Genomic DNA, 15249 nt, shown 5'->3' on the forward strand with positions numbered 1-15249 from the left:
AGCCGGTACAGGGTAGAGTAGTCCTAGTGTATGGATAAAGAGTGTTCAGTGCATGACTGAGCCGGTACAGGGTAGAGTAGACCTAGTGTATGGATAAAGAGTGTTCAGTGCATGACTGAGCCCGTACAGGGTAGAGTAGACCTAGTGTATGGATAAAGAGTGTTCAGTGCATGACTGAGCCCGTATAGGGTAGAGTAGAACTAGTGTATGGATAAAGAGTGTTCAGTGCATGACTGAGCCCGTACAGGGTAGAGTAGAACTAGTGAATGGATAGAGTGTTCAGTGCATAACTGAGCCCGTACAGGGTAGAGTAGACCTAGTGTATGGATAAAGAGTGTTCAGTGCATGACTGAGCCCGTATAGGGTAGAGTAGAACTAGTGTATGGATAGAGTGTTCAGTGCATGACTGAGCCCGTACAGGGTAGAGTAGAACTAGTGTATGGATAAAGAGTGTTCAGTGCATGACTGAGCCCGTACAGGGTAGAGTAGAACTAGTGTATGGATAAAGAGTGTTCAGTGCATGACTGAGCCCGTATAGGGTAGAGTAGAACTAGTGTATGGATAAAGAGTGTTCAGTGCATGACTGAGCCCGTACAGGGTAGAGTAGACCTAGTGTATGGATAAAGAGTGTTCAGTGCATGGCTGAGCCGGTACAGGGTAGAGTAGAACTAGTGTATGGATAAAGAGTGTTCAGTGCATGACTGAGCCCGTACAGGGTAGAGTAGAACTAGTGTATGGATAAAGAGTGTTCAGTGCATGACTGAGCCCGTACAGGGTAGAGTAGAACTAGTGTATGGATAAAGAGTGTTCAGTGCATGACTGAGCCCGTACAGGGTAGAGTAGAACTAGTGTATGGATAAAGAGTGTTCAGTGCATGACTGAGCCCGTATAGGGTAGAGTAGACCTAGTGTATGGATGAAGAGTGTTCAGTGCATGACTGAGCCGGTACAGGGTAGAGTAGACCTAGACTATCAGATACACTTCTTCATTCTTAACATGAGATAAATGTGGCCTTTTCATAAACACATTCATTTCTACTACACTTTATATGACTGGAGACGCTAGCAGAATCTTTTTTAATATGTTGAATTCCAAGGTAGCCCACTCTGCTGACAGACACAGATCAATAAAACCAACGTTGTTCATATAATAGGTTACCAGAAGGGGAGACCAAGTACAATATGACGTCCATCTAAACTGGAGGAGGACATTATTGTCCAAAAACAAACTTTTTAAGTTACACTGAACCCCCCCCCCCCTAATGAAAATGAAAATACATTTGTATTTTAATTGTCTTCTCTCTACAGCAATAACCATTTGCTTTCTGAACAATGTTTTCCTGTGATTGTATTTTGAAATATTACAATATGCCTGGCTTGGCCTCTACTTTTCACAGACAGTCACAACCAAACATTAAACTGCCCAAATTGCACGTGCTGCCTTTCCTTCCGACTGACTGTAGGCAATATATTTTAAATGTTTTTTTTTTAAATAAGCTAATGATCCTCTGACGCCAAATCATGCTATAGTTGCTAATTTTGAAGTATGACATGTATTTCTGTATAGAAAGTATTAGGCTCAATGGGCTATATAATATTGGCAATTCAATTGACTTTAAGGAAAGCTTCCCCCAAGCCTTATGGACACGCCACCTATGTTTGAATATGAAAAACCTAACCACACGTAACATCCATTTTCTATTTGAGTGCAGGCTACGATGACATCTTTTTTCAATGCTCAGATGTCAATGTATATTCCTTTTTAATTCTGACTCTCTCTCTCCATCCCCTCCCTTTCTTCCCCCCTCTCTTGTCACCTTCCCTTCCATCCTTCTATCGCCCCTCTTTGTCTCTCTCGCTCCCTGCAGGCCAAATCATGTATCTGTCACATGTGCGGCGCCCACCTGAACCGGCTCCACTCCTGTCTCTCCTGCGTCTTCTTCGGCTGCTTCACCAAGAAACACATCCACGAGCACGCCAAAAACAAACGACACAATCTAGGTAAAATGTGCACGTGCTAGCTTATGTCCATTATCTCTCTCCCCCCCCCCCCCCCCCCCCCCCCCCCACACACACACACACACACACAAAGACACAGGCAGATCCAGGCCTCTCTCTGCCTGAGAGAACTGTCCTCTTCAGAGGCATTGAGCAGAACCCGTCCTTCTCCGTAGCATTAACGTTCTACTGGGAGCCAGTACTTAGTCTCAGGCAGACAAATGTCATTCTCTAAGCCTGTCTGTTCCCCTGTCAGCTCTGTGGGAGGGCTAGACATGTTTAATCCTCAACCACATAGAGTATGAATGACCCTGTGATTCTTACATGGTAATTATCCAAGTCTAAGTCTCCTATTTAGTGCACTACATTTGACCGGGGTCCACAGGGCTCTGGTAAGAAGTAGTGCACTGTGAAGGAAACGGGGTGCCGTTTGGGACGCTGGCGTAGAAATATCACAGATCCATTGGAATTTCCATTTGATTATATTTCTATGTAATTATGGGTCTATATACAGTACAGATAAGTAAAAGGATGTAATTGCCGGGCTGTGATATTGTCTGAGGAGAATGGTGACAGATGAATGAGAGGGTGGTAATGCTAAGGTAATCTGTTAGGGTGTGATAGAGGTTAACGGTTCTTCTGGGGGGGGTCACAGTAAGGTTTTGATCTATACACACACACACACACACACACACACACACACACTGAGTCGTGTGTCGGTCGTTCAGTGGGGTGTCACAGTAAGGTTTTGATCTATACACACACACACACACTGAGCCTTGTCAGTCGTTCAGTGGGGTGTTACAGTAAGGTTTTGATCTATACACACACACTGACACCCACCCACACACACACACACACACACAAATACACTGAGCCGTGTCGGTCGCTCCTGTCATCACGCCCTACCCCAGCCCCCCAGACTCCCACCACAGTGTTAATTAGGTCAGGGCTTTCCACAGTAGCACACTCTCACTCACTGTGCATTGTACCATTAATCAAATGAACCCCTGACTCCCAGCTGTTCCTCTGGATTCCTTCACTTCCTTCATCCTCCTCCTCCTCTGTGTGTCTGCCAGATTTATTTTTAACTTCCTCTGTGGTGTTGTACACAGAACTCTCTCTCCTTTTCTCTGGTTCCATGGTTACCACATCAGTCAAGGCCTTTCTCAGTGCATGCCTGTTGCCATTGGACACAGAGATGATGAGCTTCTTCTAGCTCGCTCCTCTCTCCTCTTATGGACACACACACACACACACAACGCCCCATTTACATTTTCTGTATAATTGTTTAGGTCTATCCATCAATTGTCCCTTTTCACTCTCCTGGATCCTCCTAGTTCCGAGACAAACCTATTAGTATCCAAAATGTGCAGGGGTTCTATTTGGCTGTCCATGAGTTGCATGTTTCCTCACAATATTGTTTTGAACGTTTGTTTTGGACTGATGCCCGGCTGAGCATTCTTCTCAACGCGCCGACGAAGTGCATTACAGTGGCTTGGAAATACTATGACATTTAATAGGAGGCAAATAATCAGTAAAATAACCTTTTCGTCATCATTTAGATGTTGCCAGAATGAATTTAGACGCAGTATAACGTTAGCTAGCTAAGATTGAGGGGAGGCCAACGGATTTTAGCTGGCTAATGTTTTTATTGCTAGTTATTTTTTACACGCTTTTCTAGCTAATTTATTTTTATTCAACCTTTATTTAACTTGGCAAGTCAGTTAAGAATATATTCTTATTTAAATGACGGCCTACCGGCGAACAGTGGGTTAACTGTCTTGTTCAGGGGCAGAACGACAGATGTTTACCTTGTCAGCTCGGGGATTCGATCCAGCAATCCAGTTACTGGCCCAACGCTCTAACCACTAGGCTACCTGCTGGTTACTGGGTCAACGCTCTAACCACTAGACTACCTGCTGGTTACTGGCCCAACGCTCTAACCACTAGGCTACCTGCTGGTTACTGGCCCAACTCTCTAACCACTAGGCTACCTGCTGGTTACTGGCCCAACTCTCTAACCACTAGGCTACCTGCTGGTTACTGGCCTAACGCTCTAACCACTAGGCTACCTGCTGGTTACTGGCCCAACGCTCTAACCACTAGGCTACCTGCTGGTTACTGGCCCAACGCTCTAACCACTAGGCTACCTGCTGGTTACTGGCCCAACGCTCTAACCACTAGGCTACCTGCTGGTTACTGGCCCAACGCTCTAACCACTAGGCTACCTGCTGGTTACTGGCCCAACGCTCTAACCACTAGGCTACCTGCTGGTTACTGGCCCAACGCTCTAACCACTAGGCTACCTGCTGGTTACTGGCCCAACGCTCTAACCACTAGGCTACCTGCCACCACTAGGCTACCTGCCGCCCCTAATGACAACGTTGCCATCTGGTTAAAGTAATTTTGACGACATGATAATGCTGGCAAAGTAGTTTCCTACTAAATATTTGACTACTTTAGCAATGTCATCGTATTTCCAGGCACTATAGTGTAATTTAGATGGAATAGTAGTTAACCCCAGTCTTTCTGAGCGGACGCTATCACGACTTTATGGCACCACTATGGCACCACTTTATGGCACCACTATGGCGCCCGCCAGCAGAGGGCTTGAGAACGTTCATAACAGTGGCATGATGCTTAGTGACAGAGGTGCAACCTAGGAATAAATAGGTTGTCACGGCAACAGAAGAACCCAGGTATTGTTACCATGGTGTTGGAGAACATAGGCTAGTGGAAAGAGCAGGGGAGGTAGATGTGATGGACATGCACACACACACAGTCCCACAAAAAAAAACATACTCTGTGACACACACACACCTTCCCTACGTGATAGTTCTCTAATTCTCCAATGCAAGCAGCAATGACATGGCACGACACAAGGCTCAAGTCAATAGAGGAGTGGAACACACAGAAAGTGCTTGTCGTCACGCTGGCCACATCAATGATGAGGTTAGACGTGCAACAAGCTGTTGTTCTGTAGGAAATATCTAGTTCTAATGGTTTTGTATTCCTTCTTTCTCTCTCCCTTCCAGCAATAGACTTATTATATGGTGGAATATATTGTTTTGTGTGCCAAGACTACATATACGACAAAGAGATGGAACAGATTGCCAAAGAAGAACAGAGGAAAGCCTGGAAATTGCAAGGTACAGTGTTGCTGGTCTCCAGCAGCTCAGACAACACTACTTTTCTGTGTCTGTTTTATCTCCCTCCCCCAGTCAATAATTGATTTATTCCTTCATGTATTTTAACCTTTATTTATTTATTTATTTAACCACTTTCTGATACAGATCACAATGTGTGGAGCTATGATAAACTGCATCCAGTGATTTTAAAGTAGTGGCAGCTGCATTCACACACACTATATATACAATACAAAAGTATCTGGACACCCCTTCAAAATTAGTGCATTCGGCTATTTCAGCCACAACCGTTGCTGACAGGTGTTTAAAATCGAGCACACAGCCATGCAATATCAATAGACAAACATTGGCAGTAGAATGGCCTTTCTTAAGAGCTCAGTGACATTCACCATAATAGGATGCCACCTTTCCAATAATTAGTTTGTCACATTTCTGCCCTGCTAGAGTTGCCCTGGTCAACTGTAAGTGCTGTTATTGTGAAGTGGAAACGTCTAGGAGCAACAACGGCTCAGCCGCGAAGTGGTAGGCCACACAAGCTCACAGAACGGGACCGCTGAGTGCAAAAGTGTGTAGTGCGTAAAAATCGTCTGGTTGCAACACTCACTACCGAGTTCCAAACTGCCTCTGGAAGCAACGTCAGGACAACTGTTCGTCGGGAGTTTCATGAAATGGGTTTCCATGGCTGAGCAGCCTCACACAAGCCTAAGATCACCATACGCAATGCCAAGCATTGGCTTCACCATCTGGAAGTCTGACGGACGAATCTAGGTTTGGTGGATGCAAGGAGAATGCTACCTACCCAAATGCGTAGTGCCAACTATAACGTTTGGTGGAGGAGGAATGATGGTCTGGGGCTGTTTTTCATGGTTCGGGCTAGGCCCCTTAGTTCCAGTGAAGGGAAATCTTAATGCTACCGTATACAATTACATTCTTGACGATTCTGTGCTTCCAACTTTGTGTCAAGAGTTTGGGGAAGGCCTTTTCCTGATTCAGCATGACAATGCCCCCGTGCACAAAGCGAGGTCCATACAGAAATAGTTTGTTGAGATCAGTGTGGAAGAACTTGACTGGCCTGCACAGAGCCCTGACCTCAAGGCCATCGAACACCTTTGGGATAAATTGAAACGGCGACTGCGAGCCAAGCCTTAATCGCCCAACATCAGTGCGTGACCTCACTAATGCTCTTGTGGCTGAATGGAAGCAAGTCCCAGCAGAAAGCCTTCCCAGAAGAGTGGAGGCTGTTATAGCAGCAAAGGGGTGACCAACTCCATAGTAATGCCCATGATTTTGGAATGAGATGTTCAACGAGCAGGTGTCCGTATACTTTTGGTCATGTATTGGTACAATTATTTGTTTAAATGATTTTAACAAATTGGACCATGGCAGGCATATAGCCTTTACATGGTACATATTAACAGGAATGCTATTAGCGATCAGCATTATCACCTGTAGCCCAACTGATGCAGCGTAGTGACTATAAATACATAGGCTGAAGCATGGGGTTGGCGATCTGCGTTTTCCCTATTGGGCTAATCGTTAGCTAGATCCCAAATGTAATCTTTTATCTAGTTAGGATCCTATTGGTGAATGAAACAAAGTGAATATAATGTAGCCTACCTGTTAGGGTAACGTGGGGTAAACCGCCATCTTGTGTGACACTGCCTGTACCTCTCACAGAAACCACTTCATGTCACCATGAAACTGTCATTACATTTGAAGAAATGATTGTGAGGTAGGGTGGTGTTTTACCCCAAGTTAGATGATCCGTGTTACATTTAACCCCACTCTCCTCTATGCACTCGCAGCAAATTGAGGAGCGCTAACATTCTTAATCATAGTATTGCTAAAAACTCTGGGTTTAAAAAGATCCATTTCACACATATTTAAGAGTTGCGAAATAAATAAAGTTAGGAATGGAAAGCTGGGATCCTCTGGGGCGGCAGGTAGTGGTTAGGCCGTTGGACTAGTAACCGAAAAGTTGCTGGATCAAATCCCCGAGCTGACAATGTAAAAGTCTGTCGTTCTGCCCCTGAACAGGCAGTTAACCCACTGTTCCTAGGCCGTCATTGTAAATAAGAATTTGTTCTTAACTGACTTGCCTAGTTAAATAAATAAAATAAACAAAGCCATCAACTGCTGTTTTCCCTGCGATTTCAAGACTTGGTCATTGACTGCTTGTCACACTACATGTTTCCCTCTCAATGTCACTCAACTTGAATGTGCCTCGAGAGTAATATTTCTCTGGCATAGAGCATGCAACAACAAGCCGACTAGGTAACTAGATAAATCTGACTATCCCAGAGTAGAATATGTTTTCTATTCATTACTAGTTTTGTTTGCAGAGGAAAAGTAAATGTGGGCTGTTTTAGCATCATCAAAGTCGCCCTTAGCAGAAATATTGTTTTTTCATGATCCATATTTTTGGGTCGTGGCATCAATGATTTTGTCGTGGCACAGCAACCACCTATAAATGACTGCAGTGGAAATACTGGCACAGTGTCATCAGCATAAAAGTGTAGCTTCCAGTTGTTCACTCAGGAAGCAGTATGGTTAATATACAATGTGAGTAGTACTTCTGGACCTGGAATGAAGCCCTGAGGTATACCTGAGGCCACTGGACTTCGGTTCAGGTTGGAAAATAACTCTTCATGCTCCACAGATTTAATTGATCTTTGTACCAATGTTTTGGTCTCAATAGACCATTGTTTCCCCACTGGTGGCCCTTGGGTAGTAAAAACAATTACTGTGAAAACACCAGCAAATCAGCTCCAACTGATTTTAATTTTTCAAAATCTGTTTCCAAAATATTCCAACTCATAATAGACACATGATCGTATACAAATGTTCAAGGTTTGAAATTATTGTTTTAGTCAAATATTCTATCTGTTTGGGGGGGGTCAGTCTGCAGTCTCCATTATTTTTGTCATTATGTTCTGGCCCCAACCATTCGCTCAAGAAAAAATTGTCCCACGGGCCAAATCTAGTTAATAATCCCTGCAATAGATCTCCATCATAGCCTGGTCCCAGATCTATTTGCCAACTCTTATGGTCACCGGTGTGACAATTACCATAGGAGTTGGCAGGACAGCACAAACAGATCTGAGACCAGGCTACCTTTATCAAGGATCAGGATGAAGATATGGATGGTTTCGTCAACGATGTCTCTGTCTTTGTGACCAGGTGTAGGGGAGAAATACTCGACGTGGGAGCCTACGAAGCGAGAGCTGGAGTTATTACGACACAATCCAAAGCGAAGGAAAATCACTACAAACTGCACCATTGGTGAGATATAGGCTGGTCCGCTCTCCGCACAACCTTATGAAGTGCTAGTAGCAGCATCGATTTCATCACCCAGGCGTGTGTGTGTCTGTGGTGGTGTCTGTGTAGTCCAGGTGTCTGTGGTGGTGTCTGTGTAGTCCAGGTGTCTGTGGTGGTGTCTGTGTAGTCCAGGTGTCTGTGGTGGTGTCTGTGTAGTCCAGGTGTCGGTGGTGGTGTCTGTATAGTCCAGGCGTCTGTGGTGGTGTCTGTGTAGTCCAGGTGTCTGTGGTGGTGTCTGTGTAGTCCAGGTGTCTGTGGTGGTGTCTGTGTAGTCCAGGTGTCTGTGGTGGTGTCTGTGTAGTCCAGTTGTCTGTGGTGGTGTCTGTGTAGTCCAGGTGTCTGTGGTGGTGTCTGTGTAGTCCAGGTGTCTGTGGTGGTGTCTGTGTAGTCCAGGTGTCTGTGGTGGTGTCTGTGTAGTCCAGGTGTCTGTGGTGGTGTCTGTGTAGTCCAGGTGTCTGTGGTGGTGTCTGTGTAGTCCAGGTGTCTGTGGTGGTGTCTGTGTAGTCCAGGTGTCTGTGGTGGTGTCTGTGTAGTCCAGGTGTCTGTGGTGGTGTCTGTGTAGTCCAGTTGTCTGTGGTGGTGTCTGTGTAGTCCAGGTGTCTGTGGTGGTGTCTGTGTAGTCCAGGTGTCTGTGTAGTCCAGGTGTCTGTGTAGTCCAGGTGTCTGTGTAGTCCAGGTGTCTGTGGTGGTGTCTGTGTAGTCCAGGTGTCTGTGGTGGTGTCTGTGTAGTCCAGGTGTCTGTGGTGGTGTCTGTGTAGTCCAGGTGTCTGTGGTGGTGTCTGTATAGTCCAGGTGTCGGTGGTGGTGTCTGTATAGTCCAGGTGTCTGTGGTGTTGTCTGTATAGTCCAGGTGTCTCTGGTGTTGTCTGTATAGTCCAGGTGTCTCTGGTGTTGTCTGTATAGTCCAGGGTTACTTATGTGTTTATGTTGGGCTAGAGAGGAGTAATGAACACCACAGGGCAGCAGGCAGAAGCCCAGAGAGAGAGGGAGAGAGAGAATGCACTGTTCCTTCTTCAATGACAAGTTCACACAACAAGGATGGTCTCTTCTCTCTTTCTCTGACGCTCTCTGTTTCTCAAACTAGATTCAAACTTACTTACGCCTCTGTTTGATTCTTCCTCTTCTCTCTCAATCCCTTTTCCTCTCTGCAGTTATCTCGCTTGATTTTGTAGAGTTCATTCAGTCTTCCTACTTTGTTCTCTTCCTCCCTCTCACTGTAATGAAACACTCGTAGAGAGGCCAGCCCAGCTGTCTCGGGGTGTGTGGAGTGGGTCGAGTCTGGAGAGTTTAACCCCCAGCCGAGAGCTCTATTCCTGGGCCAAACAGGCTGGACCAGTCCCAGGCTCCACACTGGGCCTCACCTGATCTGTTCACACAGGCCTTTGTGGTGGACCACAGCTTTTATCTGCACTAGCCCAAACCATGGCTGGATTACGCTAGCCCAAACCATGGCTGTATTACGCTAGCCCAAACCATGGCTGTATTACGCTAGCCCAAACCATGGCTGTATTACGCTAGCCCAAACCATGGCTGGATTACGCTAGCCCAAACCATGGCTGGATTACGCTAGCCCAAACCATGGCTGGATTACGCTAGCCCAAACCATGGCTGGATTACGCTAGCCCAAACCATGGCTGGATTACGCTAGCCCAAACCATGGCTGGATTACGCTAGCCCAAACCATGGCTGGATTACGCTAGCCCAAACCATGGCTGGATTACGCTAGCCCAAACCATGGCTGGATTACGCTAGCCCAAACCATGGCTGGATTACGCTAGCCCAAACCATGGCTGGATTACGCCAGCCCAAACCATGGCTGGATTACGCTAGCCCAAACCATGGCTGGAATACGCTAGCCCAAACCATGGCTGATTACGCCAGCCCAAACCATGGCTGGAATACGCTAGCCCAAACCATGGCTGGATTACGCTAGCCCAAACCATGGCTGATTACGCTAGCCCAAACCATGGCTGGATTACGCTAGCCCAAACCATGGCTGATTACGCTAGCCCAAACCATGGCTGATTACGCTAGCCCAAACCATGGCGAAATTTAGCACATTTACAAAACTGTTTATTACTTGTCTTTGTCCCTGTCAAATAAAGTAAATTAATGTCAGAGCGTAATGTCCTCCTCTCTGTTACAGGAGATGTGAATGTTAGAGCGCAATGTCCTCTCTGTTACAGGAGATGTGAATGTTAGAGCGTAATGTCCTCTCTGTTACAGGATATGTGAATGTTAGAGCGTAATGTCCTCTCTGTTACAGGAGATGTGAATGTTAGAGCGTAATGTCCTCCTCTCTGTTACAGGAGATGTGAATGTTAGAGCGTAATGTCCTCTCTGTTACAGGATATGTGAATGTCAGAGCGTAATGTCCTCCTCTCTGTTACAGGAGATGTGAATGTCCTCCTCTCTGTTACAGGAGATGTGAATGTCCTCCTCTCTGTTACAGGAGATGTGAATGTTAGAGCTGTGCTTTTCTTGATTGTTTGTCCTGAAGATGGGCCTACTTTTTCACTTCCCCCCTCTCTCTCTAAACCCCCCCGTCTCCCGTCAGGTTTACGAGGGTTGATCAACCTGGGCAACACGTGCTTCATGAACTGCATCGTCCAGGCCCTCACCCACACCCCCCTGCTGCGCGACTTCTTCCTGTCCGACAGGCACAAGTGTGAGATGCAGTCCAACTCCTGTCTGGTGTGTGAGATGTCACAGCTCTTTCAGGAGGTAAGGCCGGAGCTGGGGGGATAGGGTGGCAATCTGCTCAATTCCTTAAAAAAATTCCCAAATTCCCAGGTTTTTCAGAAATGTTTGTTGTTGGAGAATCCCAGTTCCCGGAATCAGGAGGGAATAATCAGGGAGGGAGTCCTCCAACAGGAATTTCTGGGAAAGACTGGAATGTTGCAACCCTAGGGCGGTCAAATGCAGTCTTCTAGGGGTTTGGGAGGCCAAAGGAAAACATATGAGACAGAATTACAACCAGTCAGACATAGAAATGGAATGACTAACCACATCAAAACAGAATGTTCTCCCAGACTAACAGACTGACTGCAAAGGGAGTCACTGACTGGATCACTGCGTTGTGGAGCTGGAGGGAAACCACTATGTCTGAGAGAAATGAACAGAGTTCAACCAGAATGCCCTGTCGTATTATACAGCTACAGTATTTGGCATTTTGTTTAAACTCAACTCACCAGTCTGTGTGAGGGTGGGGGGATGGTCTGTCTCCATACTTATCTCTAAATGCTAGGCTCCTTACCAATCGTTCACAGTTCTGAATGTGTTTAGTACAGTCAGTTGGTTAGATTACATCTACTAAACTCAATGCTCCCTGATCATTATAGAACTGGTGCTCAGGTGTCTCCTCACACCCCCCCACTCTCTGGTGTGTGTATACACTGAGTGTACAGAATGTTAGACCTGCTCTTTCCATGACATAGTCAAGGTTTAAACATCCTTCTTTACACTGTCTCCTCCCCTTCAGCTACACTGATTGAAGTGGATTTAACAAGTGACATCAGTAAGGGCTCATAGACCGACCAAGTGAATCCAGGGGAAAGCTATGTCAGTGGTTCCCAACTCCACTCCTCCACCACCCCAACAGTACACACTTCTGGTGTAGCCCCAGATAAACAAACACCTGGTTCAACTCCTTGAGGGCCTGATGATGAGTTGACAAGTTGAATCAGGTGTTCAGATGTGACCGTGAATGGTGAATGAACTGGTGTCTAGAGTAGACCAAGGAGAAAAGTGAAAAGCATACCCTTGGAGAATATTTGTCATGTTGCAATGGGAACTAGAATAAAAGTTTCAGAACAAACTTTGTGCTTGCTGAGAACTATTCAGCTAGAGAGCATATCTCTGTTCTTGTCCCTAAGAGCCAGACGCTCACACACACTTCTCTTCCCTCTCTCCCAATCACATTGTTCATTCCTGCTCCACGCGTTCCTCTTTCCCTTTGAACCTGGAGCATGCAGCACCATTATCAGTACCAGGAAAGAGGGGCTGTTCCTCTGACTTTGTACCCACACATAGCTCCTCTCAGCCAGGGAGGAGTTGGTCTTTGATCAGCTCCTCCCTGTCTTCCTTTTTATAGACTCTTTGGTTTGTCAGACTGCTTCAAGCTGCAGCGGAGGACCAAAGAGCCTGTAAGATACAAGATATAAGCTTGTTAGTGCGTGCGTGATTTCCTCAAATCTCAATCAGGCCTCAGAAGGAGAGTCAGGAGATTAAAGGTGTGTGTGTGTGCCATAATAGGCAGGGCTTGGTTGTGCATTCAAGCAGAGCACTCCTTTCATTATGGTGTTCTCTACATCTCACACCCTGACCTAGACTGTCAGTCATCCAATCCCCATAGCAACCTGGAGATTCAGCAGTCTGGTTTGACCCACCCTCTCTGGAAGCTCAGTAACTAGCATTCACTAACAAATAATAGCATTTGATGTTCTTTTCTACATAGAAGATCAAGCAAAGTGATTGCCTGAGCATCTTCTGAACTTCCCAATACCTTTCTGATGCATTTCAGTCACTTCATACCATACTTCCTTCAGTTAGAAATACATTCAGAGTACTGTAAACGGATTTGTAATAGACCGTCATAGTACTGTAAACGGATTTGTAATAGACCGTCATAGTACTGTAAATGGATTTGTAATAGACCGTCATAGTACTGTAAATTGATCTGTAATAGACTGTCATAGTACTGTAAACTGATTTGTAATAGACTGTCATAGTACTGTAAACTGATTTGTAATAGACTGTCATAGTACTGTAAACGGATTTGTAATAGACCGTCATAGTACTGTAAACGGATTTGTAATAGACTGTCATAGTACTGTAAACGGATTTGTAATAGACCGTCATAGTACTGTAAACTGATTTGTAATAGACTGTCATAGTACTGTAAACGGATTTGTAATAGACCGTCATAGTACTGTAAACTGATTTGTAATAGACTGTCATAGTACTGTAAACTGATTTGTAATAGACTGTCATAGTACTGTAAACTGATTTGTAATAGACCGTCATAGTACTGTAAACGGATTTGTAATAGACTGTCAAAGCTCCGAATAAAAAAGTAAACATTGTCCATTGACTACAACACATGAAATGTTTTAAATATCAAAATGGGGTCACGGGCCCAGAAAGGTTTGAAACCCTGTGCTAAGGTCTCAGCTGTACAAAGAAGATACAAGTTGAGTCTAGGTACATTTAACAACATGGCTGCCAGATATTAAATCCCTGTTCTCCCCATTTCCTACTTTCTCTCCACAGTTCTACTCGGGCCACCGTTGGCCCCACATTCCCTTCCGGCTGCTGCACCTGGTGTGGACTCACGCACGTCACTTAGCGGGCTACGAGCAACAGGATGCCCACGAGTTCCTCATCGCAGCGCTGGACGTGCTGCACCGCCACTGTAAAGGAGACACCGCCCGTAAGTATTGCTGTCCTGACTTATTACTTAAATACTGTGGGAAAGTTTCACTTAACTTACTGATAAATACACAATAGTACTGTGTTATTGTTAAAGAGAAGTGACACTGAGGTTGAGCTATATTGTATCTCTTCAGTGTAACTGAACAGAGATGTTCTGATTCTTCTAGCGGAATAGAGACCAAAATGGGTTTCATCAAGACAAAATGGATGATAAATGTATGAGATCTACACTGTAATCGTCTGGTTAAAAAGGGAATAATCTGTTCCCCTACAGTTCAAATAGGTTATAAGAGAGAACCGATTTGTCACGTCTGTCTGCCTGCATAAATTCTGCATGCTCTGAATCATCAGTCGTGTCAATTGAAACTCCACTTTAGCCGAGGAGACACGTCTGTGTCAAATCTACCCATAATGCAGTGTGTTGTCCGCACTCAGCACCAGTGGAAATGTACTGAAGGGGAAGATTGAAGGGAAGTGACAATGCCACGCACCGAAGGGACCGAGAGGATTGTGGGGTGGAATGATAATGTGCCCCACTGCACCGCCATGACACAGAGGGAGGGACCTGGCAGTAAGGAGGCCTCTGATTCGCCAGAATTGTAGAGGGAGTTTAGAGGTGCTAGACAGGCTTCACTGCAGTGGGGAGAGAGCGAGGGGTGGGGGGTGTGACAGAGAGTGGGGGGACAGAGGGGGAGGGGGTGACAGACAGTGAGAAGGGGGGGGAGGCGAGAGAGTGAAAGAGTCCTTTAAAAGTGCAAAGGTGTCCACTGTGTTGATGTGTACTCGCTCTCCATCTGTCTCTGTGTTCTGTTACCTAGGAGACGACAACGGGAAGAAGGCCAACAATCCAAACCACTGTAGCTGCATCATTGACCAAATTTTCACTGGCGGACTCCAATCAGACGTCACCTGTCAAGTCTGCCAGTAAGTGTGTGCCTCATTCCGTGTTCCTTCCACTAGCCAACATCCCCCATGTTTAAAATCTGGGTGTGGGGGGGGGGGGGTGTGAGAGAGTGTGGAAGAAAGTGAAGGTTGTATGTGTCAAGACTGGTAAAATACTCACGTTTGACATTTTGACATCCTCTCAAAGGACTTCCTACATTGCCAAGAGGCAAGAACTCCCTTCCTCTGCTTTCACCTCCCATCCTCCTTCTCCCTCTTCTCCTCTGCATCCTCCTCCATCTTACCCCCTCCTCCCTCACCCTTCTCCCTCTGATCTCAGCTACCTCCCTCCATCCCAACACTACCCTGATTTATCAGTCTGGAGTGACCCTTTTCTAACCTGCTCTCATCTTTACCAGTCTCCCAACACTGCCCCTTCACTGCACTCCTCTCATATTTAAGTCATGTCC

General features: G+C 45.8%; 1 protein-coding gene across 2 annotated transcripts in view; it reads left to right on the forward strand.

Annotated features, from left to right (window-relative positions):
- The window catches only part of LOC110514624 (ubiquitin carboxyl-terminal hydrolase 22-like), a 74242-nt gene that overhangs the window by 39239 nt on the left and 19754 nt on the right, over positions 1-15249 (forward strand). For both annotated transcript variants that reach the window (XM_036941792.2, XM_036941793.2), the window contains 6 exons: positions 1868-2000; positions 5036-5149; positions 8327-8428; positions 11022-11188; positions 13736-13895; positions 14716-14821. In XM_036941792.2, the coding sequence (XP_036797687.2) occupies positions 1868-2000; positions 5036-5149; positions 8327-8428; positions 11022-11188; positions 13736-13895; positions 14716-14821 (782 nt within the window). The remainder of the gene's footprint in view (positions 1-1867; positions 2001-5035; positions 5150-8326; positions 8429-11021; positions 11189-13735; positions 13896-14715; positions 14822-15249) is intronic.

Source organism: Oncorhynchus mykiss, chromosome 13 (genome assembly GCF_057628025.1).
Source record: "Oncorhynchus mykiss isolate SJ-2025 chromosome 13, ASM5762802v1, whole genome shotgun sequence".
NCBI classification, from domain to species: domain Eukaryota; kingdom Metazoa; phylum Chordata; class Actinopteri; order Salmoniformes; family Salmonidae; genus Oncorhynchus; species Oncorhynchus mykiss.